The sequence below is a fragment of the Folsomia candida genome, unplaced genomic scaffold, assembly GCF_002217175.1.
Source record: "Folsomia candida strain VU population unplaced genomic scaffold, ASM221717v1 Fcan01_Sc018, whole genome shotgun sequence".
NCBI lineage: Eukaryota > Metazoa > Arthropoda > Collembola > Entomobryomorpha > Isotomidae > Folsomia > Folsomia candida.
This window is the reverse complement of record NW_019091210.1, coordinates 1235040-1260397: the sequence shown is the minus strand read 5'-3', so window position 1 is coordinate 1260397 and position 25358 is coordinate 1235040. Positions and strand designations below refer to the sequence as shown.

Genomic DNA, 25358 nt, shown 5'->3' with positions numbered 1-25358 from the left:
TGAATCAGAAATAAATTTTTGACAAGGTATGCAATAGCGTTATGAGCATTTGTTTCTATTTCGCTCTCACAAGTAGTCACAAGTATGTAGGAATTAGGAAATGACCGATATCCACCAACTTCTGGGGGAACGAAGAACGAACGACCGTTAATTCATGTATCAAGCAGATTTCCATTTCTGCCCTCACCTCCCTACGCGACGAGAATGACAAAGGACTTTTAAGCATTAAAAACTGCACAATGCTAGCTTAAAGAGAAAAACACATATTTACATATGTATTTATTTAATCCAGAGTAGAATTGCGATACATTTTGCGCATTTATGAGAAACCCAAAATTTTGCATTATAGATATCTATGCACTCAAAAGAAAATCGTAACCAAATCAATTCCGGGCGGTGTCACTATGTGACTTAACCGGATTGGAATTAAACCAACTCCGCGCGGATATAATATGCTTCACCGCAGCGGAATCATTTGTTAAAGTGAAGGTAACAATATCTACACCGTTCGGCTACGACTGTTTACACAATGACGGTGCAGGTTTGTAACAGGGCAGAGTTAAAATTAACACCACGTTAGTGTAACGTTTGATTCCTTTAGGAGACAATTTAAATTTTATTTCCGGCATGGTAATGTTGGTCTTCATAGATTCTGGAATTGATTTACTTATTTATTTGAAAATTTTTGAAATTTATAAAAATATATAAAATTTTTAGTAATTTTTAAACAGTATAAATACAATCTATTTCATATGAATGTAATTAGGTACACATGTAAATATGTACATACATGCATACACGCTATTTAATTACAGTTTTATGTTATTAATAAGTCATTAAAGTAGATGAACTCTTGAACATTATTCATAACCTATGAAAGATAATGTATGAAGCACATAATTTTAGAATTTCGAGTTTTGTTAAGAGTAGTAAGCAAGGTTCAGCGTCTGCAATTGTAAGATCAGATATTATCTCTAAATTTGAACAAATCGGCCCCATTCCAAAACAAACTGCTAAATTATCTCTGTAACTAAAATTTCGGTACTATATCTTAATTGTTCTAAATTCAATTTTTTACATTCTGGACAACAAAACATTTGTCGTTTAGTAGTAGATAACTTAATTGCTCTACTGTGGAAAATATTTTTGCGGCTGTATGTAGAGTTGTTTAGCTTAGTGTGTAGAATAAAATTGCTGTCGCCTGAACTGCTAGCGGAAAGATTAGACTGCAACAAACAATGTAGAAACTGGATAATTGGTTTCGATGGTCTCCAAGATAGATAAGACAAGGCTGCAAATTGTTCAATTTCCAGGTGTCCGGAATTGATTGAATTGGTGTTCCCATCTATTGACATATACGAAATAAATCACAATTAAAAATGACCTACATATGTACATACCTAGCTCAGGTACATATACTTTTAAAGATTGGCTCAGAAAGAAAATATTTTTACCTTTGAATACAGTAGAACTCGGTAATTTGCTTGGGAGGACGTGTCGAAGCAATCTCTCTCGTTGCAAGCTGTCACTTTTTCTGACAATCTGGGCGATATTTGTATTAGTTTCAGTTCGTTAAATAACTGAATAAAATGAATTTCAGAATATGAAAAGTTTCTTTCAATACAAAAACTACCTGTTTCGTGAAGTGCTAAAATCTGCCAATGCCAAAATCTGTACAGAAGTACCTCCAAAATATGCCAAAATCTGTGCAGTGGATTGCTGTAATACTGCAACCGGCGACGAGTTGAGTTAGCTTGAAACATGAAAAAAATGTAGTTTCTCCAAAGGAAAAAAACGATTAAAATAATTTACCATATATGGAGAGCCCAGCGTGACCTCAAAATTTCGCTTTTGACCAGGAAATTGATGGATGCTTGAGAAGGATGGGACAGACTTCGCACGATCTTATTCCCTAAATTTATTTTAACTTTATTTTTCTAAAAATATTTACCTATGAATGAAAATACTTAAGTACTTAAAGCTTTAAGTCGAAAATTAGTAAACTTACTCGTTCCTATTAAATTCAGATAATTAGTTGGGGAGACAATTAATTTCTTCAAACTCGGACTAGTTTTCTCTCCATGTCGCTGCTTGCGGTGCAGAAAGCAAGCTAAAAAATTTGTGAGCTTGCCGGGCTGAGATTGTTACATTTTTGTAATAAAGCCCTCACCGAAAGGAATTGAATTTGTCTCCGCTGTGTGTGAAATGCCGTTACCGTTGACGGAGACCATTCAACTCTGCTCTAGTGTCTGTTAATTGGGTGTTAATTGGGTGTTAATTTTAACATAATACGGTTAGAATTTTATTCCGTAATGTATTAAATTTAATACTGCTACATGTCGTTTGCCTTAATGTCAACGGTGTTAATTTTCCATGTCCCCGGATACAATTTTGGAGACAATATTATTTCCGTGCTGGTCATGTTTGTTATCACGGAATGACGGTTATGATTTTTTTGTGAGTTTTAACACCGCTTTGCTAAGAGTGTGTACGTAAATGAGGATTAAATTGTGACATATTAAGTGACAATATGCATCGTAACTTAATGCGTTACTGATTACGATAGGCAAACCATTGTGTTTCATTTCAATTCAACTAAATATGTTTCATCGATAACCTTTTATCCGGATAATTTGCACACTAATGCCACCCGGATTTTCATCTACCACCCAATAACAATCAAGCTCTTCTTTCAGTCATTTCACAAATGCGACTTGCCAAAGTACATACGTTTAAAATGCAATCCACTATACTCATCGGTCTCTGCTGCATTGCTTTCGCCTCCGCCGGCGTGGTCAATGTGACACGTTGTGAAGCATTTGTAAGTTCAAGACACATACAGTCAAGTAACTAAATTAATTGACCACTAAAGTTTTGAATTTTGTGTAATATTTCAGGCCACCCCGGTCCAAACCAGGATTTCTGATTGTGACGGATACTGCCGATTCCAACCTGGCCTAACGTACCATTGCGAGCAGGATTTTTTGCCAAGTAAAATTTCTACAAGTTAAACAATGTCATAGTTATGAAGAAGTGTGGGTTGATTATGTTTTCAAGGTACCGTGATTCTCGGACTCAGCTTGAAAGTCGAATTCTGCCCTAATGAAAGATTCTGCATGCAAATTATCAACACTGACCTTGTCCACACCCCTGTCATGCCTGGGATTATTTACACTGCTAAATTTACTTTCGTGCCAAGTGACGTCCTCGCTGGTCAAACGATTGCGCTGAGAGTCTACATTTCTCGAACGCCTGGAGATCGGGTTGATGTCTGCGTATTCTTTAACGTTGATATCCTGTCAGTAGTGTAAAATATTTTTTTACAAAATAAATAGACAAAATCTCTGAAACTCATTATTGTTCTGAGCTCTACGAAATCTTTCTGGTTGGTTTTGACTCATAAATGGTTTCGATCGAATTACTTAATTGAAATTAACACATAATAACTTCTGCACCTTATTTTTGCGTACATGCGTATATGTATAAATACATCACAATTGACTATGTTAAGCCCCATTTACACTCCACTCGTCGGCAGTTTGATACCCCTTCATGAGGACATAACTTGCTTAATATCAGTACATGGACAAGTTATGTATATCGCATGCAAATATGTAAACGATGATGCAATGAAATTGCGAATGATCTTGACTCCAATTCTTATCCACAACGAAATAAAAGTCCAGTTGAGCTGAAATAATATAGCCATGCAATCCATCCATGCATGTATAAACTTGATATTGAATTTGTTGGCCATGTCCAGTTTCCCAGCTGTGATAAATCAGTGGTATGTCCCCATAACTCGATTTGATGGACAAGCTACACAAAAGTTACTGGTTACGTAATATTCACAAATATGTAATTGTTTTCAGTCTTTATCTCTAAATTAACTTTACTCCAAAGCGAATTCAACCACAGTTTATTGGCCGCTGTTGCAATGGAAAGTTTAGTCAAACCTCCGACCGAGGATGAATTGTTTATAGAACTCAAAACTAGAATAAAAGGTTTGTAGATATGTTAAAAATTGCATATAGAAATTTAAAATCTGTGTGATATTCGTTTTTAAAAATATTTTCAATATGGGCATTTTCGCGATACGATATTTTTGCGATACGTTCCAAAGGGAACGTTCATAAAATATTTAACGCGGCGGAGGGGGAGTCAGGTGGTTGTGCTACGAGTCATCTTTCAGCACATGTTAAAAAGGAGGTGTAACCAGTTACAATTGTGGATTAAAAAGTCGCCAATTTTGCTTCATGCATTTTATAAACGTTCGAAAATGTAATTTATAAAGGTTATAAATCTTACGTAACAATGGAAACCCTTGTAAAAACTAAGCGTAAATTTACGAAGAAATATTGAACTTTTCAAACCATGTATAACTGCAATACTACCTTACTCCATTATTATTACAATTTTGTGAAAATTTCTCAAATTTCCCAAAACAAAAGGATGCAAACGTTTATTTTTCAAGTTAGATATTTTCATTTCCTTTGCATAGACAATGAAACTGCTTTACGTACAAAAAAAACCCTAAACCTGTAGAATAGTTTATAGTGGCATAAATCGCTATGATCTACATATTTCGATAAGTTGATCCTTCTGAATATATGTATGTATGTAAATCAAATTTGATTTGAATACAATTAAAATTTAAAAACAAACCAAATTTGAATTCCACAGAACACGAGACTCTAAATTGCTTCAGTGATGCCATAGACGACAAACTTTTGCTTGGTTTCCTTCGTGGAAAGAAGAAAAATTTAGACAGCACGATATCTTGCGTGAGTTTCTATTTCATATTTACATACACATATGTATTTATGTACAATATGTGCATATGTATTTAAGTATTTAAAGGAGAATTATTGCAAATCCCATCGATAATTATGACTTACTACTTATCCTAATACTTTTTTGTTGGTTCCGTAGTTGGAGAAATATATAGACATGAGAACTGTGAAGTACGCCACTTTCACCAGAACGTACAGACCATCGACCATCTCAGCCTTAAATATTGGGGTGCTTAGGCTCCTAAAAAAACTGGACAATAACGGTCGCGTCGTCCTGGTTGTGACCTGCAGTGAGTAAAAATTCTAATTTTTATGTTAATATACATAGACAGACGACGACGCATTCATTATAGTTATCAGATAACTGCTTATCTGTGATTACCTTTCTTAAAATTGTACATTGAAATAACGATGGGCCAGTACAAATTGTTATACACGGTCAGAAATCTGGTATATGTAGTCACGCAGGGATTAAACTTGCAACCGCTTGGTATTAAAATTATATCGGACGGCAAGAATTTGCTTCCGATATGGTAACACTTTGATACCCAGCTATTACTGCACGGTATTATTTGTCAATCCGAGTTTGGAAGTGTTATATATGAAGACCCCTTGGTACCATTTTAATACTGGATTTCTAAGAGTGTGCTACTTACATGTGTAAATATTTACATAAATATGTAACAAAATCAAAATTTCAAATTTCGGCTCTACATATTTATCTAATATCCATCAAACCAATTTCAAATTTATTTAGTTTCTTTGAGAAAGAAAACGTTGGCAAACTTTATATTTTTCGACACTTCGAGATATGTATAATTGTGGGCGTTTCGATTCGACCAAAATTTGCACATACATATGTTGACGTCAACGTCACTCTTCCAAATATGTACATATTTGTGGTCCTTTATAAATACATGACTGTCGAATTTTCCTAGACAATTGGCAACCGTCTCAAACCCCACTGGAAGAACTGATAGCTTCCTCACTATTTATAATGGATGAAGGAATTCGGACCCACTTCTCCATCGGGAACGAACTAGTCGTCATCTTTGACTGTAAGGGGCTCGGGTTCGATCAGGCGAGACGATTGACGCCGAGCTACGTTATAATGGGGCTGGATATGTTTCTTGTAAGAAAACTGGTGTCATTTGTATGTATTTGCAATTAAGGATTGTTTTTAGTCGTTGATTTGTCTAATTTATGTAGAAATGTTTGCCTAGTCGTCCTAAAGCATTTCATGTGGTGCATGCCGGGTATCTAATGCATGGCTTGTACCGGATGGTGCATCCCTTCCTGAAGAAGAAATTACAGGACAGGGTAAATACATAATTTAAGGAGTTTTTAATTTCTGGTAAAATTTGAAACCTGTTTAAAACCAAAATTATAAGCCGCAATTTCAATAAAATACAAAACATAAGCAAAGAATTCAGATTTTATACAGAAACATTATGAAATTGCTTAAAAACACTGTTAATTTTACAGGTTCATGTGCACGCAAAGCTTACCCAACTTGCTGATCATGTTCCGGCGTCTATTCTACCGACCAAACTGGGTGGGGAAATGCTGGAGGACGACGCATACGATCCCCTAATCATGGAAAGGGTTAAAGGAAATGATGAATATTATGAAGGACTGAGCAAACTTTCAGCGCCAGATTAATATTTTCTGTCCGTATTGTTCGATGTCAAGTTAAAAGTACAAATTTATATTTTTTCTAGGAGAAATAATAAAATAAATGAATAATATTCATTTACATATTAACCTTTTAAGCATTTTGACCATGTATGTCATGGCGAACAATTTTACACGAAGTGCCGGACGAAAACACAACAATTAAAAAGATCCGTCCTTAGTTACATATATCAATTTTGTACGAAATTTATTAAGTAATTATTGTCGACTTTTAATCACATCGCAACGTTAAAATATTCGGATTACATCCAAAGACTGACTTTTTCTCGAGTCGTGATTTTTAGCCCGAACCAGGGCTTATGTAATTGTCATGTCAGTCGAACTGTCGAACGAGTTAACCAATTTTGACCAAATTTGGTGCAGACATGTATCTGGGCAATGCAACGACCGAGTTAGAAGATGGGTTCGATCAGAAAAGTTTTGAACCGGTGGGGGTCATATAAGTGGGTAGGGTATTTTGCACCAAAATTTCAAAATTGTTGTAGAGAGCTGAAATTTGATACAGAGGTTGCTAATGGCTCCTAATAGAAAAAAATAACTTCAGGTTGGAAAAATTTTAATCTTGAGGGACCCTATGGAGTGACCCATACTGATTTTTAGAAATTACTTTAAAAAGATGAAATCCGGCACAATGGTACTTAATGGCTTCTAATTAAAGAATATGAAGTTAAAAGTGAGTAAAGTGCAACCAGAGTGACCCTATGGGGTGACCCATACTGATTTTTCAAAATCATTATATCGAGCTGAAATTTGATATGGAGGCTGAAAACCACTGCTGGATAGCACATACATACAGCTTAGAGCTTCAGGATGTTAAAGAAGCCCACTGGTCATGGTGGTCAAGACACATGATCTGTAACTTGCTCAAAAATTTGGGACCAAATAATAGAAACTATCTAACAAACTTTTAACCATCCACAACACGGAAGTTGGTGATATTATGTTGGTCAATTCGGAAAAAAATTTAGAAGCGGGCTCTGACTTATTGAGTCAGGGACTATGTCCCTGACTCGGGCTATATGGAGTCTGCACTGTAGGTTTTATCTATTAGGAGCCATTAGCAACCTCTGTGCCAAATTTCAGCTTTCTACGACAATTTTGAAATTTTGGTGCATAAGACCCCACCCACTCAGATGACCCCCACCGGGTAACCAGTTAACCGATTTCGCCCATCTTCGAACTCGATTCCTAACTTTGTCCAATATGCACATGGTAAAAATTTCAAGTCGGTAGCTTGTGTTTAAAGAGAGTTATCCTGTTTACCGACGGACGGACGGACGGACATGACGGTTCCATAAGCCCTGACTCGGGCTAAAAAGCTGTGGAAATTATTATTTTCGACTTCCATGTATGTCATGGTCAAAGTATTTTCTTGCAAAAACAATCGCCATGACTTTGATAGTATTGGTCCTGCAATGCAAATTTTTGCGACCATGACTAACATGGTTTTGGTCTTTCGATGTGTAAAAAATATGACATGAACACCATGGTTTAGGAAACTTGGTGTAAAATTTTTCTCCATGACATTCATGGTCAAAGTTCATTCCCCATTTTCGACTATAAAATGTAAATGCTTAAAAGGTTAAGTACATACTAAATGGTCACCGTATCTTTTTAAAAATTCACCTAAGGATAAATATACGTGCATAGATACGTACTTATGTATTATACTTATGCATAATATGGAATAAACTTACGGTTGAGTGAAACAGTAAGTTCGAAATATGGTTTTTAATTAATTTTAAAAGTTTTCCATTTTGGGAATGCGTTTGTGTTCATCGAATTTTACAATTTTGTGTTTGTGTCGAAAATAAAATTCCATGATAACAAGGAAATGGGTTTAAATAAATTTATCAATAATTCCCAAAAAACAGCTAAACAAATTAGGAATTCCATTTATTCCAACAAATTTATAACACATTTTTGCAAAGCTATTTAAAATAAACTGATGTCAGGCTCGTGTTAATAAGTGGTTTGCAAGGTCAGCTTATTTCATAAAAGTTATTTAAACACTCCATTGTTCAAGCATATGGAATAACTTATTTACCCTGAAAAATTCAAACTTTCCAGTCATTGTTCGCCAATTTGCCAACGACATGGTTAGCTGGGGCATTTTTGTTGGCTGCATCTTCTTGATTCAAATTTTGGAAGGCTTCCATATAAAACATAATCATGCTAATGGCCGCAATTATTATAATAACGGGCCTCAAAATGGAATTCATGTGGATAGAAATATTTCTCAAGCGAGGTATCCAACTTAAGATAATTATAGTATAATTATTATACGCTCTTAAAAATCTAGTATCAAAAATAATACCAAGTGGTATTAATGAGTAGTACCGTGTAGCAGCACCATATTAAGGTTTTACCATATCGGTATACAATTTTTTTTAAATTTTAATACCAAGTTGTAGCATATTCAATACCAGTCTAACTATACCCGGTTTTTCACAGTGTAGGGGGAATGTACATAATTAAAATTTGATGATAAAATTTAGTAACATTTTTTTACTTGGTGTAGGTCAACTCGAATGAGGGGACAGTGGATTAAATCAAATCGCGTCACGAACTTTGGGGACTGGGGTCGAGTCGAGTACTGTCCGTCGGGACAGCACGCTATCGGAGTCATGGTCAAATATGAGGAAATCGGGTCTACCAATGATCACACGGGGATTAATGGGATTGCGTTGCTTTGCGCGTTTCGTAAGGATATAATTAGGGCATTGTCCGATTGTCCTCGTATTTTTAATATCGTAAAATATTTTACAAAGAAAAAGCAGGCGGTCAACCTTTATAACAACCGTAAACTTAGCAAGAAGGATTTTTAATGACAAAAGCTTACAATGCTTATAAAATTTCGTAAACGTCGTAACCTATTTTGCGATAAGAGGGACATTAAGGGCCCGGGGGAAGATTTACTTTTCGAAAATTGATTTTATATTAGCAACAATAATTGCTTGGGATCAAAGATTATTTGAAACTTTATCACTCTATAAAGTCACGCCATAGTTTCTATGGCAGGCTAATGTTCAGAAGCTTTTATTTGGTCACTGTGCCCTCCAGTTTTCGAGAAAAGTTGTTTTCTTTCGTTCCATGGATACTCAATATGCAATTCATGCCATCAGTTTTGCAATTCTAAGCCAATTTGTGCTCGCTTTATGACCAAATATCTCCACTGCACAAGAGGGCAGATCGTCAAAAAAAACTTTAGTAAAATCCAAAGATATGATTAACGCATTAAACATAATTTGAAAAATCTGCCCTCTTGTGCATTGCTGAATTTTATCGTCAAAGTTGACGTGATTTCTAAGCAACTTCCCCCGGGCCCTTAACAAGGGTACGAAGTAATCATGAATACCCTTCCAAAAAACGTGTAAGTTCGTGATAAAAGTATGACCAAAGATCTACCAAACATTCATCTGCCGAAAAGATGAAAAAATGGATTGAGCACTTATTGATTCAAAATAAATTTCTTCCCAAATAAGTATGTTTTATCTCCAACCTCATGAAACTTATGCCATTTTAGTAATTTGAGTTTATTGAAATTGAATAGGGGTAGAATGAGACTTTAAATATATGACGTACTAACACGTCATCCTGTGTTCAACCTTAATTTTCTGCCAGTTTAAATATACTGGAAAATTTCCAGCGTAAATACAAAAGGCGTTAGGACATGGTTTTGACGAATTCGCGGGTGAATATCTCTGGCGGGGAGTTGAATTTTGAACTGATTTTTGGTCAGTTGCAAGATAATCCTCTCAAAAAGATATATTTACAATTTTAGGCCGATAGCTTTATAAATGCCCCCTCCAGTGCCCCCAGAGTTGGAAGGAGCCAAAAAAACACTTTCCAAACTGAATTACTCATATAGCATGATAACCTAAGAGGTCAGAGGTGAATGATTGTTAATATTACAACCCTAGATAATCATTGCATGTAATAATAAAAGAATCTACATGAATTACATGACGTTGGGCCTCCATCGTAGCTGATACTTTTTCATGAAAATTGATAAATCGGACTGTGCACAGGAAAATTGACCTGCTGACCTTGAAAGCGGACCCACTCGGTCAAATGAAGATTGAGGGCAAAGCTCAAAGTGTCCTAAATAATATTAAATTAAACAGTGAAGATTTTGTGTAAACAGTTTTGGAGAACGACCCTAGCTAATCAGCTGTCGCGGAATCCTAAAAAACTCGTGAACTTATTTGGAAAATTAATGGTCAAATTTTTTCGAAAATAAATTTTACTAATCTTTTTGTGTCCCCTACTGCAGAACTATTTTATCTACAAGGTACAAGTGACAAAATAATAAAATTATTGCGTTTTGGTTAGTTAAATTATTTCTGAAGTTCGACATCGAAAACGACGGGAACTTTTCCAAAAATTTTATAAGGTCTGATAAAAACTCAGTCCGTGGGGTATAACCAGTTATCAAAATTTTGTCAAAAGTACTTACAGTGCAATATACTATATGTACCTTGGATAAAAACCACGTTAGAGATTTTTAGCATCAAAGTCGTAAAATGTGGGGGCCTTAAAAGTGGAAGAGTTGCGTTAAAGAGCGCATTCCATTTGGACAAGTATGAAATTAGACTGCAAAACGGACTTAAAAGATAAGCATAAGGCAAACGTGGTTTTATATAGTGAAAAGCATGCTAAGTCCCTTGATAGTAGTCGCAAAGACGATTTTTGCATCAGGACCTCAGAAAAAAATATTTTGTTGAACGCCATTTTATAAGAACGCTGGTTTGGAAAACTAAAAAAGGACACCTCTCCAAATTTGACCTTGCCTCTTTTCGCAGAGTACACAAAATCGGAAGCCAGATATGCTTACCTATAGTTTGAGACATGGGCTTTCACATAAAAAAAGTTAGAAATCTCTACAACTAAAAACCATCCCGTAATTAAGGTTTGAATTCGTCAAAACCATGTCCTAACGCCTTTTGTATACATATAGCTAATATTCGAACAAGATGTAAAACTAAATTTTACATATGTTCATATTTAAAAAAAATTCGTAGTCGATAACGCTTCTCTGTTATCAACTAATTTCCTCATCTTGTCCAGATTTACTACATAATTCGTTACTATTTTTTTACTTTCCGAGGTGACGGGCGTCCCTCACCTTGGACGCCGACCAGCTCGGTAGCCCCGTGGGGGGAGTGGAAGGACTGCAACTGCCCGGAAGGAAGAGACTACTACTTGGAGGGATTCCAACTTTGCACCTTGCCCCCACAGGGGAGTGGCGACGACATTTCCGCCTTCGCCTTTTACATGGTCTGTCATACCTTTGGGGTGCACTACTGCCTCCACAAGGCTAATCTTGGGGACCAGTATTGCAGTGATTTGATCATGTGTCCCCAAGAATACCCGAGGATTTGTGGCATTCGGACGCAAGTTGAGGATCCGCCGTGGTATGGTAAGTGCGAGAAAGGGTGGAACTCATATAAAATAGGTTTGTAATCTCGTATCTGTATTATTTGCTTTTAGTTCATACGGATGATACAGCGCTGAATAATGTGGATTTCTTTTGCTGTTAAAGATATTCAAATAAATATAAAAAATTGTAAAGTTTTCGTGCATTTTTTACTTTTTCTGGTTTACTTTCATATCATTGCTTACCAAGGGGAACAGAAATGTAAAAATATCAAATTCTAGAAAATAAAAAATTAAAAAACTGCAAATATGCACGTAAACAACCACCCAAAGCAAAATAAATAAAAATGACCTTTTATGTGTCTGAGAAGTGATAAACAAATATGCAGTAAAAATGCAAAGGTTATTTTATAGCCTTGCATCACATTTAGATTTTATGTACATACAAAGTTGTTTAGTTGATATGCACATAAATCGCACAGCGAATTGCATGACCACACGCTGGAATATGTACAAAAAATACGTTTGCATGCATGCATCATATTTCTTTATTATCTTTTCATGTGTTGTGCTACACTGATCCCAACAAAATTGCTGCTATGTATTAAAAAAAATGCTATACATTTTATTCTTAAATGCCCAATCCAGTTTTTGTTAATGACACGTGTAGATTTTTGTGTGTGCAAGTTTTATCGTCACCATGCGGGTGGAATTTTACAGCAAAACAGCTCTATTACATATACATACTCTATGTCCATGCCGTCCTCTGCTACGCAGTTAAAGGCAACACGTGCAAAGAATATTCCGTGCAGGTAGAGTTTAATGCTATTTATCCCCTCCGGGACAATGTATTTGCGAGTATGTCCATGCAAGTTTTCACAATCTATGAAATTTAGCGATTAAATGCTACGCTTATATGCAAAGAATACGTGCATGTGCTTGATTGATTGAGGGTTGGTCCCCCCTAAAAGTGTTAATAGTCGCGTCTTTTTGAACTTGAGGTCAATAGCGAAATTTGTTTCATGTGAGAAAGATGTTTCTCTATTACGCTCTTGTCATCATTGCTTTCCTGATACTTTACTATTTACTATTAAAAGATGCTCGTTATGGCAAGGAACCTCCAGGTATGCAAATAATTTTATACAATTAAGTTTTTCACCTTGTTCTTTTTAAATTTTCTAATTGTGTAAAATTTCTAACTTTTTGGTTGTATTAAGTCGCAAATATTTGTGATTTTTATGCAGGTCCAAAACCATTGCCAATCATTGGAAATTTGCTCGATCTGGTTAACTCATCTGGTAACATGACCTTAGCGTTGGGAAATTTGGCTGAAAAATACGGGGAAATATATTCCTTAAAGCTCGGATCTAAAAAGTCAGGTGGGTTCTGAATTTGTTTCGTGGAAAATTAATACAGATTGTAAATCTTCCTTACACGTAATTTAGCGCATGGGTTTTTTAATCGTGGGAGGGATACACATTTACATAATACATGGAAATCAATGACGCTATACCAAATTCGAAATTTACATATTTCAGTCGTACTCACTTCAAAGGAAGCCATGCAAATCATCCTCTCTAATGAGGCCACGTTTGCTCGAGATTTCTCAGGAATGTGGGTCGATCGAAGTTTCCATAAGAATTTAGGAATTGCTTTTTCTGAAGGAGAAGTCTGGGAAACGTTGAGACCTTGGACGTTTAAGACGTTGAAAGATTTCGGTTTTGGCAAATCTTCGGAGATGGAACGTTTTATCAAAGTAAAAGAAAAAAATAGTTCTGTAAAATTTCAAATTAATGAAATCTAACTACCAAATTTCTAGGTCGCATCGGAACGTTTATTCGCCTCAATCGACTATAAGATTGGACCCGAAAAGACGAGCTGTAACCTCGATGTCGAACTGCTCTACAACAGTGCCATTCTTTCCATCATGTGGCAAATGATAGTTGGTCGTCTGTCCCCAGAGGACGAACCGTCCATCAAAATTATCTCCGAGAAAGGAGACGCTTTCAATCGAACCAGCATTTTTGGGGCTGGAATCGTAAATGCGTTTCCATTCTTGAGATATATCTTCCCAGACGCGTTAGGATACAATGTGCAAATGGATTTTTTCAAGGAGTGCAACACAATTGCGAAAGTAAGGATAGCGAAATTAATTTTAAAATAGGTTCTCCGTGCAAACTATCCACTTTTATGATTAGCACATTTTTGGCGAAATCGCAAAGCAGTAGGTTAACGTTGAGGGGTTTTGCAGTCTGGTATTGTCTCAGAAGTATTTAATTCTTTGTGGTAACGTTGCTACTGTTTGGTGTTTAAATTATACTGGACCGTTGAAATTTGTTATCCACATGATTTTAGTTTAATTCCGAGCAATTACTACATCGTACAAACTGAGCGTTAATACCACTTTCGTCCAGTCAAATATGAATAGCACTTGGTACTATTTTAATACTGGATTCCTAAGAGTGTGATAATGTCGAAAATGTGAATTATGAAAATTATGAAAATAGTGACCGGCCATAATGGATCGAGAGTAACAATTTTGTCATCCAATTTGCAGAATTTGTTCACTGAAATGGAAGCAAAGATGAGAAAATTCCAGCTCACAATGCCCACAAATTTATTGGAAGCTTTCGTCCTAAATAGTATCAAGGATCCTAAAATTTTTAATTGTACTAAAATTTAAGCTATGTATACAAATTAAATATTTATTTGCAGTGAATTAGCAATAGTTAAACAATCTTTCATTTATTTAGGTGATAACTTCCTGCTCACTTTTCAAGACATGCTGCTCACCAGTAGCGACACATCCAACACGTTTATGGAGATTGTGATTTTGTACCTCATAACTTATCCGGACGTACAGGAGAAAGTTTATGAAGAAATTTTAAAAGTTTCACCAGATGGGAGAGACCTTAGTTATTCTGATAGAATAAAGTGTGGCTTGATTTAATTAGACCTTTTACAGAAATGTAAATACAGAATGAAACAATTTTATACATACATTATTGTCCATATTTGTTAGAATGCCGTACATTCAAGCCTTCTTCTTGGAAGCGCATCGAAAAGGACAACCCCTCCAGAACTTGGTTCCACGTCGTGCCTTGTCGAATATTGCGTATAAGGACTACATTATTAAGAAGGTAGCAAAATAAGTATAAAAACAGGGTATAAGTTGGGGGGAAAATCTCCTACATACGTCACATACGGGAACATAAAAATTTTGAGATTGGAGGAGGAGGGGCTTATTAATGAATTTCGCCCTGACCCCAATGCAAAAGGGAATATTAACTCGCCCTATCTTAACTACTCCAACATACCAACTGGACAATTAGGAGTAATATTTAGTTTGGATGTTTGCTAGGACACCATCATTATGAGTGACACGCGGCTCTACTATGAAAACAAGGAGGATTGGATTGATCCAGAAGCATTTCGACCTGAACGTTTCCTTGACGAGGCTGGACAGGTGGTCAATGCGGGGAAGATTATTTCCTTCTCATTCGGTATACGTAACATATTTTCGTAATTTTTAACTTATCCCGAGGTCATAATTTATCTGTGCAGATTATTTATTCCTTATCAACTTATTTTCCAGGGAAGAGGAACTGTCCGGGAGAACTCCAAGCGAACATTGTTGCCTTTCTGGGGATCACCTCACTCTTGCAACGGTACAAGTTGAGCGTTCCGAAAGGTCAGCAAATGCCCAGGTTGGACATGAGGCCGGGATTGACGTTAAAACCGTACCCCTTCCAAGCCACGTTTGCTAAACGACAGTGATCTTTAAACTACGGTCTTGCAAGTGACCTTTTTGTATTTTTCCGTAATTATAAGCCTTTTGTGGAAACGAATTATGTATAAGTGGGTGCTTTTTGAATGCTCCAGTTTTTTGTAATTTTAGTTTTAGGCGATCGACTTGCGTAAAACGTTTAAGTAATTACTAAAATAAATATGATAGCTTTGAAAAGACGCGAAACTTCAGCACTACATACATACATAGATACTATCTCTATGTCTAATAGATGAATTGCATGACATTTGCGACGTGCTTAAATTGATTGGAAATGGGTCCTATTTAACTGATCATAATTTAATACTGCTTCCGACCATAATTAATACTTTTTTTCCCGAATCTGCGTTCTTCAGTGAAACAAAAAATGGATTATCAACTAACTATTTCGCTTTAGTTTATGATCAAAAAAAGTTTAAAATATAATTAGAAGTAATACTTTTCAATTATTTAAAATAAATAAAACAAGTGTGCACATTAACCCCACCAAATGGGGTAAGTGGGGCCAGTGGAGGGGTTAGTGTGGACACGCATATGTTTTAATGCAAATATATTTGCATATTAAAATGCTTTTCGAATTCATGCCAGATCGAGGATTATACAAATATTGCGTAAACTATATTTTTTAAAGATGGAATTTGAATATTCCAATATAAATTTGGACAATTTACGGACAAGATATCTGCGAAGAATAATTACCCCTGCAAATTGTCCAAATTATGCGGGATTAGAATCCAATTACATACAAGGATTAGAATCCAATTACTAAAATCATTCACACCTATCCACTGTGGGAAGCAAACGATTAGAAAAAGTTGATACATAAAACGTTACTTAAAACGTTTAAGGAATGATTGCCGCTACATATGTTTTCGAAAAAACATTTAAAATCTTCCAACGCTGGTCTCAATTACTCAATTATCGATCAAATTAAAGGTTTCGCAGCCTCCACCAGACGCTAAATGTATACTCACTGAAGAGAAATGCAAGCGTGGTAGACCAGAAAAACCTTCCAAGAAATTTGTAATTGACTAAAAATCGAAAAGTTTGTAAAGTTTTTTAAAGTTTCATATTTTAAAGTGTATTTTTACTTATGGTAAAATTGAGTAATTATTATACACAAGGAAGCACTTTATTATGGTGAGAGATAGTATTCGGGGAAAAAGTATTAATTATGGTCAAAAGTAGTATTAAATTATGATCAGTTAAATATTATCCATTGGAAATTTAGTCTTCATTCTTATTTTAAATCCCCATTTTAGATATTTCACTGCACTACTTCAATTAACCCTCTTTTAATAATGTACTATTTTAAATAACTTGTATGTATATAAGTGTATTACATATGTATAATCCGAGTTTGCATGAATAAACTCGGTTCCAGTGAGCATTTGGCCACCTTCACACCTGATGTACTAGCTTCATGACATGATTACATATATGTAAGTTTGCTGTTTTTAGGCGAGTTTTTTCGTCATATTAGGAAGAAAGATGCAGGCTTGCTGTTAAGAGCAAGGGGCATCATTTCGAGCTAAGTAATTCCCGATAGCAAAAATTCGCCTACAGGTACAAAAACTTGTCAAAAATTGTTGCACGATAATGGGGCAATATGTATGTATATAAGTATCTCAATGTATGTTTATTTCGAGGTTGGCAAATTTCAATAAAGATTGATATGAACATGATTAATCTAATTACTAGTGACTACATAATCTATCACCTTGATCAGACCAGGTTGATCTACTGCGTAAATCGTAACCTGTAACCATTAAATATGGACAATTGTCAACTGTAATCTTTGTCCCCAGTGCGTGTTCATGGCTAATGATTATGTCATACTTGCGTCAGGTCAGGATCATTCATTGTAATGCAAGATAGGGCAGATCAGTCACACATTTGTACTTACGTAATCGGCAAAAAAGATGACCTGACATTTAATAAAATATTTGTAATGTTTTATGCAAGGTTCAGATTTAAACGATCGTATACGCTAAATAAGATGTGTAAAGTTTACTAAAGATTGAGTAAAATAGAAGATGACGTAACAATTTAACAATGTGTAAAATGGATTAAACGTTACGTAAAACTTTAAAAAACGTTGGATAAATTGTACCAAATTGTTGTGTCATCTTCTGTTTTAAATATTCAATCTTCAGTAAATTTTCTACGCTATATTTTTAGTGCGTACTTAATTATTTCCTGAAACATTCCGAACAATGCCTACAAAATTACAAATATTTTAAATATCAGGTCAGATTTCATGCCGATTTTGTAAATATAAATATTTACCTAACTGAACTAAGCTACCTTGCATTATATTGAGGGTATTCGTTATTTCTTCGTATCCGTAGTATCGTAAAATAGTTTACGAAGATAAAACAAGGGGTCAGCTTTCGTAAAAATCGTAAGCGTAGTAACGCGATTTTCGATGAGAAAATCTTACGACGCTTACAAAATCTCGTAAGCGTCGTAAGTTATTTTACGATACGAAGAATACTAAGGATACGAAGAAATAATGAATACCCTCATTGATTCTGACCTGAAGCAAGTATGTTGCCATGGTGATGGGAGATTTCCTCCCGCTCATCTCCTCCCCCTACTTTGCTCCCGCCCAACCCCTCCCGCTCGTCTCCTCCCGTATACATTTTCCTCCCCGTACCATCTCCTCCCTGTTGTGTCTCCTCCTTCCGTATTCAACTTTGTCTGACTACCTAATGTATTCAATATCTAGGGGATCTAGGGCCGTTCAAAGTGTGTGACATGGTTCTGACGATTTTTTAAAAATAATTTGAGGCATTCATTACAAGTTTCCACATCATCATATTTTGAAGACAAAAAATAATTCACAAACTTACTTAGGTGAGGCACTTATTTCTACATCGTGCAATAATTTCAGGTTTGCATCGTTAAATGAAAAATATATTCATGATAACTTTAGAGTGGACATAGTTTGAAAATGTCATAGGAAAAACTTTTTTAATTGTCTGATTTTGAACGTTTTAGTATCAAAATATGCAGAATCAGAAAACATAATAAAATAAACTTTTATGCATATGATTCCATGGTGGGAGACGCTAATATTTCGGTTTTAAACTTTCAAATCAAAGTTTAAGACAGAAATAAATATTTTTCAAACATTTCATTGAAAACCTACTGCCCCTCTAACAGTCCGCTAATTTTTCTTTTACACTTTTTGTCTACCGTTTAGGCGGTAGACGTGTCCACATGTGCATACTTACACCGAACTATACAAGGTTCGGTAATTCACAATGACTTTTCAAGCCAAAACTATATGCCTGTGAGGAGATTTCTCAACTTAAACGTTAAACATTCATAACTTTATTGAGTGATAACGTGTCAAATAATTGTGCATTTTGTTTTCTTTCCTAACTTTGTGAACGATGCGAACTCGTAATGCCACATTTGTAAATAGATGATCCAATTATATTCATAATTATTTGAAGATTTGTAGAAATCCCCAAAACCATGCCACCTAATCTGAACGGACCCAAATCTCGGATCTTGCAATATTGGGTAGTCAGAAAAATAGAATACGGAGGAAAGGCGACACAACGGGGAGGAAAATGTATACGGGAGGAGATCAGCGGGGAGGAGATGGTACGGGGAGGAAAATGTATACGGGAGGAGACGAGCGGGAGGGGTTGGGCGGGAGCAAAGGAGGGGGAGGAGATGAGCGGGAGGAATTATCCTCCAATCTGTTGCCATGGGTAAGCCCCAAAGACAAAAATTATTACGGTTGTGCGTATTACATACTGCGTACTGGTGACAATTTACAAGGTTGATTGGTCATTGGGAATGTAGATTAGTCATCTAATTGTTCATACCTTAGTATTCGGGTACAAAGATAAGAACAATTATGGAGTCACTTAAAAGTGTATATAATTGGGCTCACTTTCTTGACTAACGGAAGAGTCATAGTTGAGCAGTTGTTGAAATTTATTTAAATTTGTATAGTCCCGATTTACTGTATCCATCCTCTCAACTTGCTAAATTTTGTGATCTATAAAGTTTCTCTCCAATCTATAAATTCATAGCTTAGTTCGAACTAAAGATCAAGGGCTAATATTCGGAATAGTAGAAACAAAATGAAGTACAAGCCGGATTGTAAAAACTTACTTATAACAATTGTATTAATTTATGGGTTTTTTCGCCTTTTCGTAAATTATTGTAATCCAACGAATCAACATTTTGATGTTCAAGAAATTGTGCAAGCATCGACCTCACTACCCAATCTGAAGTAAGATTGAAGCAAATTATTAACTAATTTGTAATTACATACAAATTTAAATTGCATGAAAAAATTGTATTTGATCTGAAAAAAATTTTGTTTTACGACTATAGCTAAGCATTCGCCTCATGTTTTTCGCGTGAAAACACACTTTTCGGGCGAAAAGTGAAAAAATTTCGCCCCCATTTCGGCTCACGGTATTCACCTCGGAAAATATTTCGGGTGAAAACTTCGGGCGGTTTTTCGCTCGACCGAAATTTATTTGATTTTTTCGGCTAAAGTGAGCCGAAAAAGTTTTCGCCTGAAAAACTTTTTCGGACGAAATTTGGAGCGCAAATTCCAAATTTTGTTATTATTCCTCTCTTGGATATTCAGACTACGCATTTTGCAATTTCTATTTCTTCTACTAGATTCGTAAAATTTTAGACTTTAGTGAAGTCGGAATATAAAATCATTAAGAATGGCCGGGAAAACAGCTACGCGTAAGACAACTGCTTGTCGACCGGAGTCGACAAGACTTACGTTGGAAGTAAAACGGGCATTGGCAGCTTTGGTAGAAAAGTTTCCAGAAGTTTGGGATTTGACCCACGTCAATTACAAAAATCGAGACGCCCGAGAAGCATCCTGGACGAAGATTGCGGCAGAAATGAACCTATCAGGTAGAATTTTGATGGCTATTTATGTGCTCAAAATTAATTAATTAAATTCAACTGGTTTAAATAACTTTAACAGCTGAACGTTGCAAAGCCGCCTGGGCTTCCCTTCAGGACGCTCTGCGATATCAACGAACAGGAAAAAAGGGCCCATCTGGCAAGGGCACTGAGGAGGACCCCTCTCAAACGGAATTTAATTTTGATGAAATCAAATTACTAGAAGGGTGGAACTTGTGGGAATCCATGAAATTTTATGTGCTGTCCAAACCAAGCCGGACGTAAGCAGCGTTAGACAAATCTATGATAAGTGAAGTCGGAAACTCAATACATATAATAATATTCATATAATTAGCACGCTGTCCAACATGACATTTTCCTCAACTGCTGCCAGAAATAACGACGACAAAGCTCCAGAAGCATGCTCAGGATCAGACGAAGTCTGAGGATGACGCACCCTGCGGAAAATCGTCTCCGGTTGCAGGAGAAATACGTCCAATCTATTCGCACGTAATTATTTATATATTATTACCCCATTTTAAAATTTAAATTTCTCTTGCAAGCATTTTAAAACTTTCCGTCAGGTCGCAAAGCAAAAAAGGAGACCAAGCACACTCGAGAACAGCACTAGCGCATTGGTCAAGGGAGTGACAGATTTAATTTCAATGAAGAAAATGAAAACTGATGGGTGGACAGAATTGATGTATCACTCCATGTATGCAAATATGGACCGCATGTTGAAGAAACTTCCCGAAGAAGTTGTGGAGGATTTGAATATAACTTTCACTCAAGCCATTCATTCAGAATTAAAGAAACGTCAAGAATAATGATTCACTCTTGTATTCAAGTAAATATGTAAACCTTACTCCATTTTTAAAGTTTTAAAGATATTTCTATTGTTTACATTGCAAATAGACAGTTTAAAAATAAACACACTTTTAACTAGTCTAAAAATACAGACGACCGTTGCCAGTCTAGAGAACCTTGAATTGAATTAACGAAAGCTGATAAATGGTTTCTAATTTCATTTCCAACACTAACGTTTGGGTTTTGAATTTGTTGAGTTATGCTTGTGTTAAACATCGAGTTATCGGGGACCCTTATCCTCCAAGATCCTTCTACAACGATCCCGTCAATGTCCACATAATCCGCAAATCCAGGGGGAGAGTAAATATCAGTACATTTTTTAATGAGAAAATTATGTAGCGTGCAGCAGGCTGCGACGATGACTTGAGCCCTTTCCGGTTTCATGAATAAAGTTCGAGCAAGGCAGGCCCATCGTGCGCACAATATTCCAAACGAGTTTTCAATACAACGACGAGCTCTACTTAACCTGTACAAAGAAATTGAAATGTCTTCATTTTCAGAAATTAAATTAATTTCATTATTGCAAAGCCACCTATAGTTAAAAATCCTTTGCTCATCTGTCAAGCGAACCCCCTTTCTAGAAGGGCAAAAGGGCTTCATTATCCTCCGTACCAAGGGAAAAGCGTCATCCGCCACAAAAAAGTACGGCATATTCTTCCCAAATACAGTAGTGTCATCCGGCAGGTCCAACAGCTCCCCATAAAGCGCACGCCCCAATTCACAGGAACGGAAAACTTGGCTGTCAGATTCCGATCCATACCCTCCAACATCAATAAACAAAAAACGGTAGTCGGCAGCCGCGAGCCCCATCAACACGATATTATGATAACCCTGGGAAATCCAGAAAATATATTTAATAAGGTGTAAAAAATTTGTAGCGTTATGAATTAGTAAATCTATTTTATAATTATAAAACACGCTGCCCGCATTAATTGGACATTTGATTGCCACGTGCTTTCCATCAATCGCACCAATTGTATTCGGAAAGTTCCATAATCCATTATATTCATTTTCAATTTCTATCCATTCATCCTTGGTCGGCGGCTGTACATATATAAATGATGTATTTTTAATCCTATTGGTTTTTACTTCTCAACACTTAGTTTACAGCAGAAATACCTTCATAAATGACCCCTTCAACTCTTCAAATATAGCACGGCAAGTTTGTTCGATAATCGGGCCAAGACGTTGTTTGCTGATTCTATAAGTTGATGCCACGTGACGCTGTAGAGACCCAGATGCCAAAAATCTGAACACAAAGAAATGGATGTTTAGAAAAATTTATGATGAAGTTAAGTTCAACGCGTTTTCAGAAAGCATACTCTAGTGTTGCTGATATCATATGCATCATTTGGACGGGTTGAAATCTTAGGTTCCAGCCTATGTTGAATTACATTAAGTAATTGATCGAAATGGTGTGGCGACATGTGGTAGTTCTCTTGAAAAACGTGTGGAGTAGATCTCATGTCCTCAAACTATACAAACAATTTAGTTTTAACTTTGTTGCATACCAATTTCAAATCAAAAATGACTGTAAATTGCTTACGTCTTTGAAAAACCGTCCTTTTGTGCTCCGAAGCTGAAGGTACGGGTTCACATGATAATTTTTACGTTGTTTGCGCTTTTTTCGTTGCGTCTGCAGTGCAAGGGTTGCACAAGTTATCACACTAATTAATTCAGTGTCCGAGTCAGACTCCATTTGTAAATTAAATGTTTAATTGGTGGATTCACAATTCAAATATCTAAGTGGATTTGCAGCTGAGATCGTGTTTACATAAAATACTTCGAGAGGTGAATACCGCCGGTTTTTCAGGCTGAAGTTATTCAGAAAAATATTTTGTTTTTCGCTCCAATCTCGATTTCCCCATCAAAATATTTCGGGTTAAATATTTCGCCCGAAATTTTTTCGCCCGAAAAACAAGAGGTGAATACTTAGCTTATAGCGGAAATGAAGAACTTGTTGGAAATAAGGTTGGACTGTTGAGCGATTATATTGTATCCAGCGGAGAACTTCGACTTGCCCAAGACGATGTCAAGCTACTGACATACATTCGTCGTAAATTCCTCCAACCCTCGGCAACAATAGGGCCTGTAGTCCTGAGTAAAAAGGACGTCCATTTTGGGCGAACAAATGAACAGCAGGAAATGTACCGGCGTATCTTCAAAATTTTAGGAAATAAGGTAAGTACTTACGTATTAGTTTCTTGAATAATTCTTGTTGGTGTGTGTCACATCTCATGAGAGTCTGGGGGGTAGGAAGAGTTTCCTGCTGCTGCACTCTAAAAAATGTGGTAGTATCACGTATAAATAAATACGATCCTGGTATTGATTTCGGAATTACTTGCTACCGGATTGGTTGTGAGTGGTGAATATTTCATTACCCCAACTTTGCCAAACGGTATTGCCAGTTATTACTGTATAGAGTCCTCCGGTCGTATTTATTCAATGCTAGGTTTCCAAGAGTTAATGCTACAACAATTCATTAATTTATTATTCTTTATATATTCTTTGCTAAATTAAAGATAAAGTGATAAATACATATTTATGATAAACAAGGTCCCAAAAAGTGGGAAACCTTACAATGCGATGGTGTGAAGTGTAACCCTCCGATTTGGCTGAAATTTTAAAATTAGGTGGTCCAAGCCAATACAACTAACGTTTCTTCAGGCAGTTTGTGCGATGGTGAGAGTTACTCAAAATATTTGAGGTCAAAGTTCAAAAAACGGCCGACTTTTTTCAGGCGGAGTGAGAAAACTTCACTTCCATTCTCTTCCCCTCGCTTTGATTTTATTCAGGCGTCTCGCTCATGCATACGCCTTCATGCTCAAGCACAAGCTTTGATACAAAATAATAAAAAATAAACATTATTAATTATAGCTTAAAGAGCAATTAATACGCATTATACATACTTAATTTAATTTATAATTAAATAAGTGAGATTTTTACTTATTTCTAGTACAAATTTACATAAAAGTTAATTTATAAATTCGCCAACGGCAAATAAACATGGAAAAACTTAACTTGCTTTCCATTTTGAAAGCGTTGGTTATTCTAATATCCAATTATATATTAATATTTTAAATGCTCCTGTGATTCGATATTGTTGCTACTCAAGCGGATCATGGGGTGATGACGAAAAGCCCGAGTTTAAAAATGTAAGCGAAGTTTGTTTTAGAGAAAAAAATATTAGTTGCGACCTGAATTGTGGCAATCCCACATTCATCAAATTCAGCTGGTGCAGTTTATCGTATTGTTTTGTGGACTTTTATGAAAATAATCATATAGTCACATGTGGAATGAATAATTAATATTTTTCTATAAAAAATTAAATTTAAAATTGTTGAAATGAATTATTTTTCGGAGTGAAAATCAAAGCGAGGGGAAGAGAATGGAAGTGGAGTTTTCTCACTCCGCCTGAAAAAAGTCGGCCGTTTTTTGAACTTTGACCTCAAATATTTTGAGTAACTCTCACCATCGCACAAACTGCCTGAAGAAACGTTAGTTGTATTGGCTTGGACCACCTAATTTTAAAATTTCAGCCAAATCGGAGGGTTACACTTCACACCATTGCATTGTTAGTGAGGAAGTGCAATTACAGTTAATAAATAAATTTAGATTGCAGAATGTTTGCATCACTGCTCTCGGTATCATTCCTTACCGGAAGCATTAATTAGTAATTTAGAATAATTTTTCCCCTTTTAAAGATCTGGTGATTTCACCGATTAGGAATTAATTGAATATCCAAAATCATAGATTTGCACAGTTCACAATTGTTCAGCCACTATATTTGGTATCGGTTAATTTAGCCAACTTCTCGTTCACAAAAAAATATTTTTTTGAAATCTCAAGTAGTTCAATAACTCTAAGAATTTATGTATGCAAAACAAAATTTATAGTGGGTCTAGTAAGGAATGATACCGAGAGCGGTGATGCAAAAA

General features: G+C 35.9%; 5 protein-coding genes, 1 long non-coding RNA gene and 1 other non-coding gene across 9 annotated transcripts; 5 read left to right on the top strand and 2 right to left on the bottom strand.

Moving 5' to 3' along the window:
* Window positions 1-804: 804 nt before the first annotated feature.
* On the bottom strand, window positions 805-2553 carry LOC118438025. Its single transcript, XR_004836570.1, has 5 exons — window positions 2009-2553; window positions 1813-1912; window positions 1634-1753; window positions 1455-1542; window positions 805-1345 (listed from the first exon to the last, which is right to left on the bottom strand). It is a non-coding gene; the product is annotated as an uncharacterized LOC118438025 (long non-coding RNA).
* Window positions 2554-2573: 20 nt separating this feature from the next.
* LOC110857429 lies at window positions 2574-3344 on the top strand. The gene is made up of 3 exons (XM_022106024.2): window positions 2574-2821; window positions 2898-2991; window positions 3058-3344. Exons 1-3 carry the CDS (start codon window positions 2708-2710, stop codon window positions 3309-3311), a joined length of 462 nt encoding a protein of 153 aa, XP_021961716.1. The 5' UTR covers window positions 2574-2707; the 3' UTR covers window positions 3312-3344.
* Window positions 3345-3704: 360 nt separating this feature from the next.
* Window positions 3705-6551, top strand: LOC110857343 (alpha-tocopherol transfer protein-like). 3 transcript variants are annotated; one of them, XM_035857643.1, is made up of 7 exons: window positions 3705-3787; window positions 3873-4004; window positions 4684-4784; window positions 4933-5083; window positions 5732-5925; window positions 6003-6113; window positions 6279-6551. In XM_035857643.1, exons 2-7 carry the CDS (start codon window positions 3938-3940, stop codon window positions 6453-6455), a joined length of 801 nt encoding a protein of 266 aa, XP_035713536.1. In that variant the 5' UTR covers window positions 3705-3787; window positions 3873-3937; the 3' UTR covers window positions 6456-6551. The 3 variants fall into 3 exon arrangements, with proteins under 3 accessions (XP_035713536.1, XP_021961643.1, XP_021961642.1); XM_022105950.2 differs by having other exon boundaries at window positions 3761-4004; XM_022105951.2 differs by lacking the exon at window positions 6003-6113 and having other exon boundaries at window positions 3752-4004.
* Window positions 6552-11386: 4835 nt separating this feature from the next.
* On the top strand, window positions 11387-12225 carry LOC110857428. Its single transcript, XR_004836594.1, has 2 exons — window positions 11387-11910; window positions 11982-12225. It is a non-coding gene; the product is annotated as an uncharacterized LOC110857428 (transcript).
* A 607-nt stretch (window positions 12226-12832) lies between these two features.
* Window positions 12833-17343, top strand: LOC110857228 (farnesoate epoxidase). Its single transcript, XM_022105841.2, has 9 exons — window positions 12833-12991; window positions 13112-13246; window positions 13406-13623; window positions 13687-14001; window positions 14425-14536; window positions 14621-14801; window positions 14890-15007; window positions 15229-15370; window positions 15463-17343. Exons 1-9 carry the CDS (start codon window positions 12901-12903, stop codon window positions 15642-15644), a joined length of 1494 nt encoding a protein of 497 aa, XP_021961533.1. The 5' UTR covers window positions 12833-12900; the 3' UTR covers window positions 15645-17343.
* A 3020-nt stretch (window positions 17344-20363) lies between these two features.
* LOC118438117 lies at window positions 20364-20838 on the top strand. The gene is made up of 2 exons (XM_035857899.1): window positions 20364-20562; window positions 20636-20838. The coding sequence occupies exons 1-2, from the start codon at window positions 20364-20366 to the stop codon at window positions 20836-20838; spliced, it is 402 nt and encodes a 133-aa protein (XP_035713792.1).
* A 657-nt stretch (window positions 20839-21495) lies between these two features.
* LOC110857426 (putative nuclease HARBI1) lies at window positions 21496-22771 on the bottom strand. The gene is made up of 5 exons (XM_022106022.1): window positions 22743-22771; window positions 22540-22669; window positions 22369-22464; window positions 22067-22251; window positions 21496-21886 (listed from the first exon to the last, which is right to left on the bottom strand). The coding sequence occupies exons 1-5, from the start codon at window positions 22769-22771 to the stop codon at window positions 21496-21498; spliced, it is 831 nt and encodes a 276-aa protein (XP_021961714.1).
* Window positions 22772-25358: the final 2587 nt, after the last annotated feature.

Coding starts and splice junctions, on each gene's coding strand:
- LOC110857429 (XM_022106024.2), top strand. CDS start 2,708: ATGCGACTTGCCAAAGTACATACGTTTAAAATGCAATCCACTATACTC. Junction 2,822..2,897: donor TGACACGTTGTGAAGCATTT/GTAAGTTCAAGA, acceptor GTAATATTTCAG/GCCACCCCGGTCCAAACCAG. Junction 2,992..3,057: donor CGAGCAGGATTTTTTGCCAA/GTAAAATTTCTA, acceptor TATGTTTTCAAG/GTACCGTGATTCTCGGACTC.
- LOC110857343 (XM_035857643.1), top strand. CDS start 3,938: ATGGAAAGTTTAGTCAAACCTCCGACCGAGGATGAATTGTTTATAGAA. Junction 4,005..4,683: donor ACTCAAAACTAGAATAAAAG/GTTTGTAGATAT, acceptor TGAATTCCACAG/AACACGAGACTCTAAATTGC. Junction 6,114..6,278: donor AGAAGAAATTACAGGACAGG/GTAAATACATAA, acceptor TTAATTTTACAG/GTTCATGTGCACGCAAAGCT.
- LOC110857228 (XM_022105841.2), top strand. CDS start 12,901: ATGTTTCTCTATTACGCTCTTGTCATCATTGCTTTCCTGATACTTTAC. Junction 14,537..14,620: donor GGATCCTAAAATTTTTAATT/GTACTAAAATTT, acceptor TCATTTATTTAG/GTGATAACTTCCTGCTCACT. Junction 14,802..14,889: donor AGTTATTCTGATAGAATAAA/GTGTGGCTTGAT, acceptor CATATTTGTTAG/AATGCCGTACATTCAAGCCT.
- LOC118438117 (XM_035857899.1), top strand. CDS start 20,364: ATGGCCGGGAAAACAGCTACGCGTAAGACAACTGCTTGTCGACCGGAG. Junction 20,563..20,635: donor GGCAGAAATGAACCTATCAG/GTAGAATTTTGA, acceptor TAACTTTAACAG/CTGAACGTTGCAAAGCCGCC.
- LOC110857426 (XM_022106022.1), bottom strand. CDS start 22,771: ATGATGCATATGATATCAGCAACACTAGA. Junction 22,670..22,742: donor ATGATATCAGCAACACTAGA/GTATGCTTTCTG, acceptor CTTTGTGTTCAG/ATTTTTGGCATCTGGGTCTC. Junction 22,252..22,368: donor CGATTGATGGAAAGCACGTG/GCAATCAAATGT, acceptor TGGATTTCCCAG/GGTTATCATAATATCGTGTT.